The sequence below is a fragment of the Malus sylvestris genome, chromosome 8 (genome assembly GCF_916048215.2).
Source record: "Malus sylvestris chromosome 8, drMalSylv7.2, whole genome shotgun sequence".
NCBI classification, from domain to species: domain Eukaryota; kingdom Viridiplantae; phylum Streptophyta; class Magnoliopsida; order Rosales; family Rosaceae; genus Malus; species Malus sylvestris.
In genome coordinates this window covers 4564064-4576483 of record NC_062267.1, presented here as the reverse complement: position 1 = coordinate 4576483, position 12420 = coordinate 4564064, and the positions used below count along the sequence as shown (strand labels likewise).

General features: G+C 37.9%; 1 protein-coding gene and 1 long non-coding RNA gene across 2 annotated transcripts; one reads left to right on the top strand and one right to left on the bottom strand.

Annotated features, from left to right (window-relative positions):
• The first annotated feature begins 634 nt into the window (after nucleotides 1-634).
• On the top strand, nucleotides 635-1727 carry LOC126631868 (ethylene-responsive transcription factor ERF003-like). Its single transcript, XM_050302061.1, has 2 exons — nucleotides 635-831; nucleotides 930-1727. The coding sequence occupies exons 1-2, from the start codon at nucleotides 749-751 to the stop codon at nucleotides 1384-1386; spliced, it is 540 nt and encodes a 179-aa protein (XP_050158018.1). The 5' UTR covers nucleotides 635-748; the 3' UTR covers nucleotides 1387-1727.
• A 5692-nt stretch (nucleotides 1728-7419) lies between these two features.
• LOC126631874 (uncharacterized) lies at nucleotides 7420-8532 on the bottom strand. Its single transcript, XR_007626483.1, has 2 exons — nucleotides 8466-8532; nucleotides 7420-7643 (listed from the first exon to the last, which is right to left on the bottom strand). It is a non-coding gene; the product is annotated as an uncharacterized LOC126631874 (long non-coding RNA).
• Between the last annotated feature and the right edge of the window lie 3888 nt (nucleotides 8533-12420).

Genomic DNA, 12420 nt, shown 5'->3' with positions numbered 1-12420 from the left:
AATAATAGTGTTACACTTACCATCTATTTGTAACATCATTCGTATCATTTCTCTAATAGAAATAGAGTCCACCACCACATGTAGATTCTAACTCTATTAGAAAGATGTTACAAATAAACAATAAGAATATCATTTTTTTACCATCAAAACATACATGAAACTCAAACTCCAAGATTCCTTGAAAAAAATAATCTTACAATAATTAATATTTTAAAGTTCACAACCATAAAAAAAGGAGTTACACTGTAATTATTTGCATACATGTAAAAATATATATGTATGAATTTTGTTGTCTGCTTACACCAAACTCACATGAAGAATCTGTGGGGACTATGACCTTGGATTTTCTTGAGGAATAGAAGGTGCAAAAAGGCAACAGAATTATAATCTAATCCGATTTACAATATTACAATATTTCTGAAACCAAAAAATAATATCAAAGCCATGTGAACTGAGTTGGTCCAGTTTGAAAATTTCCCCTCAAATATTTATTCAAAAAATCATCCCAGTTTGCAGCAAAAGTTTAATCCAACTGTTAACTGATAATATACAGAGAAAAAAGAACCCTAGACTACAAATTCTTGTGGGACCCCAAGTCCTTAGAGAGAGAGAGAGCCTCCAAAGTCCTTGTATCTGTCAGACAAGCCCCAACTACAAAAACCAATCTCTCCCCTCAAACTTCACTTACCATTTCTTCTCTGATGCATTTTCACACACTTTCTAAAAGAAACGTTTCTTTTGCACAGCAATGGCGAGACCACAACAGCGATATCGAGGCGTCCGACAAAGGCACTGGGGCTCTTGGGTCTCCGAAATCCGCCATCCTTTATTGTAAGCCCACCCTTCAAAACATCACTGTTTTTACATTCGCGTTTCGGCATTGCGACTTGGAAACTAAACGAAACGTTTTTGTTTCTTTGCTTGTGCAGGAAGACTAGAATTTGGCTGGGAACGTTCGAAACAGCGGAAGACGCAGCGAGGGCTTACGACGAGGCGGCGAGGCTAATGTGCGGGCCTAGAGCAAGAACAAACTTCCCTTATAACCCGAATGCGTCTCAGTCCTCGGCCTCGAAACTTCTCTCGGCAACTTTGACAGCAAAACTGCACAGATGCTACATGGCTTCACTCCAGATGACCAAAACTTCACTGCAAGAGCCAAAAAAGCCGCAAGCTTTAGCGTCATCGGGCGCGAAAATGCCGGATATCAAACCGGAAATTCATCAACCAGTAGCCGAGGAAAATTGGGTTGTGAGGGAAGTAAAAGTAGAGAGCAGCAGCCAGCAGTTCAAGCCACTTGAAGATGATCACATTGAGCAGATGATTGAGGAGTTGCTGCATTACGGTTCCATTGAATTATGCTCTGTTTTGCCACCACAAGCTACCTAAAGTGTACTTCTTTACTCCGCCCGCCGGTTCGCCTGGCAGTGGTCTCGCTGGATTAGTACAAGGAACCGTGAAAATCTAGTTAATCAATTCATGCACGTTACTGATTAGAATCATTTCAAAAACTCCGACCCGATCGAGAGCCTTGATTTAGAGCCCTTTATTTCTTTCTCTGCCAATGCAAACTCATTCAGCAGATTTAACCCAATTTTCTCAAACTTTGCTAGAAATTGTAGTCCTCAGCTGCATTATTAGCTTAGAACCCCATTAGGACTACCAAGTAACCCTTTGATGATGCTATGTGTACATTATTATCATGTATGATATTATTATTATTATTATTATTATTATTATGCTTAATTATTCATGGTTTTTAGTTGTTTCCAGTTCATCTTCTCCGCAATAAGCGCAAGTGATTTGGGTTTCTTCTGAAAGTTACAGAACTGATGTTTTTAATCAGCCACTCCTTTTATTTGAAAGTACATGGAAAATTCGAAGATCATAAAAAAGTGACTGCAGTAAATTTAACTAATTAGAATTCCCTGTACATACAAATATCACTCTCAATGTCCGCATGAAAAGGGAAAACCTCGTGTCACCGGATGAGTAAAATCATGCCCTTGTATTTCTAATCACGTGATACCTAGACTATTATTTCTTCTACACAGTTGTGGAGCCAATATGGGATCATTGGTTATCCATGCTCCCAACAACTTAAAAAATGCCATGTACATTTGTATGTGTATTTTTATCATCTCTATCTTTCTTTCCTCTCTTGTGTGCGACTCTACTGTACGTTTCAAATGCTCGATGAAATGTCTCAGTTAACAAGTTTTGGCAATTTTCAACATTACTTTACAGTTTATTATAGCCACCATTGACAAGCTTCTACATATCATAGTAATTGTTGACATAAATCTTCAATAAATGTGGCAAGTATCGACATATTAATACCAGATGGTCAACGAAATGGGCTAATAAAGTTTTTTAAGTCGAAATCATAACCTAAAATTCTAATTTCGCCGCTGCTTCTACACCTTATATCTTTCGAAGAAAATAAATAATAAAATTGCTCAATGCTGTGCTAGTGCGCTCACGGGACTGTAATCTCATCCAAAAAGGATCACATTGAGCAGGTGAAAAGTAATGCTTAAAATTAGGCACTTCCGACAACACATGGTTTTGTTGCTTCTTTATGTTAAAATTTACGAGGCAAAAAGAATTAAAATAGTGCGTGTAAAACCATAAAAATTTCGACCCTTACGTAAAATTTCAATCTTCTGATAACTGATGGGACTAAAACGGGTTTCTGGGTTTATATCATATTTTTGCTTCTGACTTATGAACCCTAGCAAAAACAACTTATGAGCAGCATTTTTGTTGGCGATTTACCCATTTTGGACACACTTATGAACCCTAGCAAAAATTTGGTGTATATATAAGGAGCCCTTCACAAGAAGCGAGACTTCCCTCATGCACACTGGGATGTCACCGTGAGTTTTGAACCAATGATATAACGTTATGTGGCAAAGTTAAAATGCATGACATTATACTATTTGTCCGGAATGACACAATAACATTTAAAAAGTGTAGGTACGTCGTTCCTATTTAGACTTTAGAGAATAAACTGGGAAGTGACTAATTTGGAAGCACAATATGTAAAGTTTTTCCAACATTCGTTTCATGAATTTGGAAATAACATAGTGACTTACTATGAACAGAAAGTTTAATTATAAATCACATATAAACGCCTGGTGTTACCATAAAAAACATAAGAAATTATGTGATAATAATTATAGACATAGTTAGAAATCTCTCAAATTAGGTGATTGCAACCATTGGAGAATGATCGCTATCACGCTTATGAGATCAAGTAACTATAATTCAGTAACTTTTGCTATAGCTATCTCTAGATTCTATACTGCTGTTATTTTCAAGTTCCTTTTGTAGAATGTTATCTAGCTAGGTTAGTTGAGACATAGGCATAATATGAAGAAGAGAATATTCGGTTTTTCAAGCCTTTTCATTTCAATTTCAAAGAGAATAATAATGCTCGCGTTCCACCCAGAGGAGAACCTATTTGTCCCCCACTTATGACTAACGTATCTTCACCTTACGAACATCATAATCTAAACTGTTCATTCTCTTTGTCATCATCAAAGGATCATTTATGAGAAAAATCATTCAATTTAGAGATCGTTTAGTCTTTCATTCGTGTCAAACTAATTGACGGTTTTTATAACAAGGAGTATCCTCATAATGAATCTTTCATTTGTTTGTTGCATATGAATGGCTAAACGATCTCCAAATTGAATAATTTTTCCCATATATGATCTTTAGACAATGATAATGAGAATGAACGGTTCGGATTATGATGTTTCTATGGTGAAGATACTTTAAGCATAGGCAGGGGACAAGTAAACTTGGTTTTATTTTATTTTATTTTTATTTAAATTCATATGATTTCGTACTATGTCTAACCTTAGTTATTTATATAAACGCAAACTTCTGAATAGTTAAAGTTAGATAAAACAATGTGATATCTCTTTTATATTCAAGTTTGAATCTCTCTTTTTCTAGTTTAAATAAATAAATTAATGTAAAATATCATTGATACAAAAATAAAAAATAAACCCTTATTTGGATAAACAAAAAACAATTCAACCACTCCCTAAGTATTTTTGTAACATCTCACAACGTACATGGGAGTGGATTGTAAGCCTTATATGTACATTCATATCTCTACCTAGCACGAGGTCTTTTGGGAGCTCACTGGTTTTGAGTTCTGTTGGAACTTCGAAGTTAAGCGAATTAGCGCGAGAGCAATCCCATGATGGGTGACCCATTAGGAAGTTCTCGTGTGAGTTCCCAGAAACAAAACCGTGAGGGCGTGGTCGGGGCCAAAAGCGGACAATATCGTGCTACGGTGGAATCGAGCCCGGGATGTGGTGGGGGCCTGGGCCGGGATGTGACAATTTGGTATTAGAGCTAATCTCAGGCCGGATGTGTGCCGAAAAGGACGTCGGGCTCTTAAGGGGGTGGATTGTAACATCCCACATCGCCCAGGGGAGTGGATCCTATAAGCCTTATATGTATATTCCGATCTCTACCTAACACGAGGCATCTTGGGAGCTCATTGGCTTTGAACTTCGTCGGAACTCCAAAGTTAAGCGAGTTCACTCGAGAGCAATCTCATGATGGGTGACCCACTAAAAAGTTATCGTGTGAGTTCCCAGAAACAAAACCGTGAGGGCGTGGTCGGGGCCCAAAGCGGACAATATTGTGCTACGGTGGAGTCGAGCCCGGGGATGTGGTGGAGGCCCGGGTCGGGATGTGACAATTTTGAAACCCAGTTTAGCCCAAATGGTTTTTTTTCTTTTATTCCTAGTCCAACCCTAATTTGAGTGCTTGTAGCTAAATACGTTCATCTTAATTATACTTATTGCCACTTAATACTACGGTCTAGTGGTATTCCTCTTCACTTGTAAGTGAGAGATCTTATATTCAATTTTGGCCAAAGATGAATTTAAATCACATTATTACTAGCGAATTGTGAGGCTAAGTCCATCCCCCTCATTCTTAGCGTAGATAATATCAATTGTTAAAAAAAATTATAATATTTACTAGGATTAAAAAAAAAAAAAGGGAATTCCGACTTTTTTGTTTAATTTGTGCAACAAAATGCATGTGTGTTGCTAGTTTTGAGTTTTTGGTGTCCCATCTCTATCAGTGAAAACTTCATGATTGTTCACCTGTTTGGGAATTGATTTTGCTCCCCACAACCATCAAAAACTAAAGTTGTTTACTCTCATTATATGGTTTTTAACTTTTGATCAAAGTGCTTAAATAATGACCAAAGTTAGTGAGTTCACCATCATCAATTGTTTGAAACTTGAGACCTCTCCTGGGGACCATGATCAATTTTCCACCTGAACTAAAACTACTTTCCCATTTCCTCAAATTCCCCGTGCATCAAATACAACTATAACGATATTTTAAATCAATCATGCACTAACATATGAGAAAGTTAAAACGCATAAGAGCGTAATAAACTTAAAATACCATCTCAGTGACTATCTCATTGTGAGTTTCTCCCCATATTGACCATGTTGCGAAATTACCAGTTGAACAAGAACAAATCATTTTGTTTTCTGGGAAAATTCCCATTTAGACGACAAGCGCTTCTTTTACTGAAGATTGATCTGATAACCTGATTAGATATTGAAATGGACGGGTTTTGGCTCTGAACTTTTTCATCGTTATTGCATGTTACATAGCATTTGTCCAGGTAAAAAGTAGAAAACGATGGATTAATTAAGCAGTAATTCTTCTGTTCTTTCTTCCAGAAAACCAACTGATTAGGGTTTTGGTAAAAACATGCCACGTACGGAATTTGTGTGACCGCAATGATCAAACTTGCATTTTGGAGAACAGAACAGAGGCATTCACTTGAATTTCACACCAGAAGAGAGAGAGAGAGAGAGAGAGAGAGAGAGGACTACAAGAGTCAAAGGAAAGATCTTGATCAGAAGCAAAAGCAGTCAAACAAATGATGGTGTATCCAATCATGGTGGTGTATAGAATCTCATGAAGGAATAGTTTTTGGAAGAGACAATCATATTTGGTGCTCAATCTTTTCGTGACCCAACACTAAAATTTACAAGTAATCGATTATTTCAGTTTTCTTTCTAATTAATAGGAATTATCATTTATTTTAGCCTTTTAGGTGCCTCTTGGATCAAGTGCAAAGCATGCAAAAATATCCAAAAGGCAAATTGCTTTGTTGTAAGGGAGTAGGGAGTGAGAAAAGTCTGGAAGTGAGAGGTTTGGTGGGTGGCCTACTCTCCCTGCGAAGCCAAAATACTTTGAACCTATTTTCAAGCACATAACTCATATTGTATTGAAACGCCATCACGTAGTATAATTGGTTTATTCTATTATAATATATAAATTGTTTATTAACCATAAAATGTAAACTTGTTATCTTAAGTGATTGTGAACTCTTCCCTCATATTATAAAGTGTGAGTTAAATAGATTACAGTTCTGATATCATAATAATTTTCATAAAAATGTCGTAGCACCTAATCCACACATACTGAATTTGATTATTTCTATCACATTAGGTATATCAACTTGTTATCCACTCATCTCATAGTATAAAGCGTGAGATAAACATATAACAGTTTTGATATCCCAATAATTTTCGTAAATGTGGCAACACTTAATTGACACATACTGAATTTGATTATTTCTATCACATTAGCAAGGTATATGAACTCCTTGTCCAGTCATATTATAAAGAGTAAGTTAAACATATTACAATTATGATATCGCAATCATTTTTGTAAACGTGGCAGCTCATAATCGTCACATACTGAATTTGATCATTTCTATGACATTAGGTATATGTCTCCTTCTTCATTTCTTCTTGTTTCCCCATCCAATTAATGTTCACATGGCTGGGCAAGTGCAGCTGTGCATGTTTAAATAAGTTGTTGACATATCCACATGGCGCTAACCGCACTTACTCTTTAAACTAATCCAATGAGATAAATATATGGCATGATAATCTCAGCCTCAAGCACTACTAATCATCTCTGTTAATTAATTATTTTGTCATTTATTCACGTAATTATCTGTTGAGTAGGCGATGGGCCAGTCAAAGGTTTCACCAAATTAATTCGGACATAATCTAGCAGCTTTGAGAATGCTTAAGAAGAAGGGCTGAATCTGGATACTTCACATGTGGAGGTTCGTCAACTATATATTACCTAATTTGTCAAAGTGTTACAGTGCTTGGTCGAACATGTCATCCAGTTTTGTTATTGGAAGAAGGATCTGGAAAAACAAAACTGAACGTTTGAAAATATTGACGTAGTATGGAGATTGATTATCTTATATCGAAGGATAGAAGTCTGACCTAATAAAGCCATGCATTGTAAGAGCAAGTGACACACCCCGACCTTAGTCAGGGCGTGCTATCCGTCACGTGAGAGTGACATAACCATGTGCACGGTGCGGAAGCAAAATTGATATAGAGAAATACGAGTGAATAAAAACCAAACTACTAAAAGTACTAGCTAAGGTGCTAGTGCGAGATTAAGTGTGAAATACACAATTAGAGCATAAATAGCCTAAATGCAATCCGACTAGACAAGTACTAATTATACAACACCCAAAGGTGATCCTACATTTGTGATGTTCTGTCAGAACCACCGTTGAAATCCCCATGAGCCACCAAAGCACTTCAACCTAAAACCTAGACGGGCGCAAAACGAAAAGTGTGAGTGGGCAAAAACAAAGTTTTTCAAAATCATTTAATTTCTCAAAAGTTCTAACCCCTCGCCGTAAAACCTGTATAATTTCCCAGAAGATATAATATATGCTATATCAGAAATCATGCTCGGGATGAAAATCCATAGAAATATACCATGCCCAAGTATCTCAATGAAATGCCATAAGTAATTCAATTAAAACATATCAATGATGGATATCATATCAGCCAGCTCCACCTAACGTGACCTACACGGCTGAATCTATAGCTCATAACCAATCTCAATCATATCAAATCCTGCACACGAGTCGGAAACACCTAAAGTGGCCTCTACGAGAAGACTAGGTGTAAAATAAATATGCTCTAGTGCTACAATCACGTGAAGACCGTACGAATGATCGCGGGTCACCTACGAGTTGGAACCACCTATAATGGTCTGTACGACAAGCATGTGCACCTAACTTGGATCCAATGTGAGCATATGGTGTGGGAGGTGAACATCACGTGAAGGACTGTGCCCTAACTCTGGGCGGGAGCACTAATACTGGGGTGCATGTTTATGAGCTCTCAATGCATCACATCATATCTCGCATAATTAAAGCAATCTCATATCTTTAATTTATGAACTTACCTGGCACTTACCTATGCTTCCGCAACACCAATCATAAATATATGCAACTACTAATGCATAAATAAAATAGGTAGATACTTTGCATGGCATTTCAAAACGTATAATCATTCAAATTCATTTTCTGGGAAAAATCTCAAGTATATAGGTATATACCGAAAAACAAAAAACCCACTCACTGATATGTCGAAGGGTCGTAGCCCCTGAGCTTCGATTGATGGCGCTCGTCCTCTGGATAAGTCTCACCTATATGCGAAATAACTAAATAAACGTTAATTAAAGCACAAACAAAAAACTAGGAAATAACTTCTCATACAATGCTCAAACGGGATGTTTGAATATACCAAGGTGATCTACTCAACCTCATAAACATCCCCATATTTTTAAAATAATTTTTAGACCACCCACGCGCCGACAAGGGCACGACCAGACACGCCCTCACGCGTGGCCAACCCTGACGGAAACTTAACTGCCGTTTGGAATATTCCGTCAACTTTGACGGAATATTCTTCTCCTTCTCCGTCAACAACTTGAATTTTCGCATGTTTCTGGAAAAACTTTAAAATGAAATTTGTCTCAAAATGAAGCTTGGAGTGAGTAGAACACATTCTTACCACTTTCAAGCCTTGAAATCTACGGAATCTCACCAGAGAAACCTCGAACACTCTGGCAACCTCTGCAACTTGATGAACTCGAGCTTCCTGATGTCCAAAACACTTCAAAATTACTCCCCGAACTTCTTGAAGACGTCCTAAAGCTTCCTAGAACCTTAACACTCACTGAAAATTCCACGATCACGATCACATGAACAATGCTCAAAATCTGGGATTTCTGGGTTCTCGGATTTTCAAAGGATTCAAGTTCTAAAAATAGTATGGATGTATTCCTGAGCTCACAAGGAACACGAAGATGGCTTCCAAAACCTCGATTCGTACCTAAATTGATTGGTTCACGAGTTGACCGTACAATTGTACAAATAATGGATGAAAACCGAGATAGGGAGTAGAAAGAAAGGTCAACGGGTAAAGGTATGGGTGTGTGTGGTCCTAGTTGGCAACAAAACAACCAACCACAAACTAGGAAAAATTTAGTTCTAATTGGGTCCAAACAATTAGGACTTAACATGAATTGGACCACTACCAAAACATATCACCCACAACACCAACTAACGTCCAAGGGCAATTTAATCATTTCACACCATCAATAAAAATAATTCGGGACGGCTTGTGACAGCAAGTCCATCCCTAAAAAAATGCTAGCACCCAGTCCATTTAATCCACTCAGTGAACAATGATAGACCTCAATGAACAATGATAGACCAAATGCATCTCCACCCCTAAAAAAAATAGCCTGGTCAATAATATTTTTATTATAAAATAATAAAATAATAATAATTTTATTTTTAATTTCTGACTTTATAAAAAAAATATTAATAATTTCTGACAGTTTATTTATTTATTTTATATTTTTTGGCTAAAAAATCTGGACCGTTGATCTGAAAATCGAATGGTCCTCATTGTGCCACGTCTGTAGCCATTAATTTTAAATTTCAATTTTTTTTACCGTTGGAAATCCAACAGCCTAGGATGGGCCATGTGACATCCCTATCAGATCGGCGAGTGCGCTTGCGCATGCTGGCCCCGTCTCTAATTTCTTGTGCTCGACGCGCGCCTAGTTGGGCATGCTTCCCACGCACTGGGCGCAAAAAAAAAAAGGTGGCCTTTGACGTTAGGTTGACGCAAGCCTGACGTCAGATGGTCCGACTCTTTGGTCTATCGATTATGGGTCGGCCTATGGCCTGGCTTGGACTAGGTGTCAACCTATTAGGCTGGGCTTGAGGGTTTGAACTGGGTGCCGGGCTGTTTAGGGGGCTCGATGCCGGGCTATCAAGCCCCGATGGACTTGCTCTAAGGGATCTAAACCCGCCCGGAGTGAGCCTCCAATAGAGGCAAGTGACATCGGTGAGTCGTATGATGCGTAACTATCTCCTGCGGTTTAAAGATGACTCAGCTGTTAAAACCTTTTGGGCGCGTTTGTTGCACCGGACTATGTCGGACTGGACTAGCTTCAGGGACTAAGCTGGACTGGCTTAGACTAGACTAAGCTGGACTGATTTAATGAAGCGTTTGATGCAGTGTCGGACTAAAAAGCAGGACTTTAGTATTATATTATATAATCTATATCTTTTAATATTTTATTATTAAATTTAATCAAATACTAATATTTTATAATATTTACCTTTTTTCTTCTTTCTAGAATCATCTTCTTTCAACTTTTTTTTCTTTGTTCGACATCTTCTCTCTGTCTAAACCTCTCTTTTTTCTCCGCCCACTGTTTACCTCTCCTTTCTCTGTACCTCTATCTTCTCCCATCTCCCTTTTTTCTTCCGATCCATCTCAAATTACTCTGGCCTCCTTCTTATTTTTTAAAGTTTGAAACTTGTATTTATTTTGTTTTGCCTCAAAGAAAACGACATGGAGCGGGTGCTGAGCTGCAGGTAACGGAGCGAGCTGAAACTTTGTATTTATTTTGGAATTGAGGGCTCGAGGACTTTCTGGGAGAGGGCAGAGAAGTGCTTAGGCTTAAAGCTGTGGTGTGGGGGATTATGATGTTCAGAGCCAATGCCATGTGAATTGTTTCTTTCGGATATATGGGGTGGGCTGTGGTGGTTGTTTGTTTCTCTGCTTTTATTCCTCAGCCACGGGAATGAGGTGGGACAGGACAAAGATGCAGTTTGTGGCCAAGTTCTTCATATCTTTGTTTTTTAGGTCGGAGGGCGCGACCGATGAGCTTGGTCTGAGCAGAGGTGAATTCGGACGACGGAGCTCGTGAGTTCTCCGATTGAAGTTCAAATCGAGGTCTTTGTTCATGATTCAGGGTTGGGGACGAGGAGAGGGAGAAAACGCGAGCAAATAGGAGAGTAGAGGACGTGAGCAGAGAGCGATTGAAGGGATTAGCTAGTCCTATGGTTCGCGACGTCTCTCGCTAAGACCGTCTTGCACGGTCCTTAGTCGAGGCGAGTCCGGCTTACTCCCACTAAAGCTAGTCCCGTGAAGTAACAAACATGGGACTGCACTAACTATTAGTCTAGTCCAGTCCAATGAGGGCTAGTGAAGGGAAACAAACACACCCTTTTGGTTTTAGGGTGGACCCTTTCACTTAGTTTATTATATACGTTTAGCGAAAACAATGTTTATACAGGTGAATGTACTTTAAACTAATCAAAACTATAACGAGGAAGATTTAGGTGTAAATGGAAAGCACATTTGTTATGAGCGATGTGACTATGTCAACTTCTACATGCATTAAACACATTTTATTTCTCTTTACTCTTAAAAAACTCTTTTTGGGTTGGAGCTTGGGGCTACAATTAACATGTACATAATATGGATACAAATCAATAATTTAGCACGTGGCAGCAACCTATTGGGCGATTTCGTAAGTTTATAGAAGTTCTTGCAAGTCATTGTTTGAAAAGATTTTTCATTGTGCTCGGAACACACGGAGTGGAACACTACATGTCAATATACAATTGAAGAAAAGTTTTGTTTTGTTTTCAAGTGTCTCTCCAATAGTATAATAATATGTGATATTCTGTTATGTATTCTTGATACACTAAAAAATCTCCCTGTTGTTCGATACAAGATCACATGATGTGAGAGCTAAAGGAAAGTTTTTTTCGTCACAGGCTGTTGGACCATTAGTTTGGTACTACTCTTTTCCGCCTATATAAGGTTGGGTTGAAATGGGTTAGGCCTAACTTGATTTTGGTCACTGGGCTTCTAAGTAGCCCTATCATATATTAAAAGGCCCAATAAACTCATGTTTGTGTTCATAACCTCTAAGGCTTTTTCTCGTGTACACATTTAAGTTACAAATTTAAACAAAAATCGCTATATCTTTTTGGATTAAATAATTTAACGGCTTTTATTCATACGTATAACCTGAATAACATGCACTACAGAAATTTCATCATAAACTCACTGCCTACTTGGAAATTAGGCCTATTTGAAACGCTTGTTTATAAGGTACTTCATTTATAAGAACTTCTGTGTGGGAAGCACTTTTATTAAAAGCACGTTGAATTTTTTTAATATTTCAACAACAAACCATCTTCAAGTGGTTTTATTATCC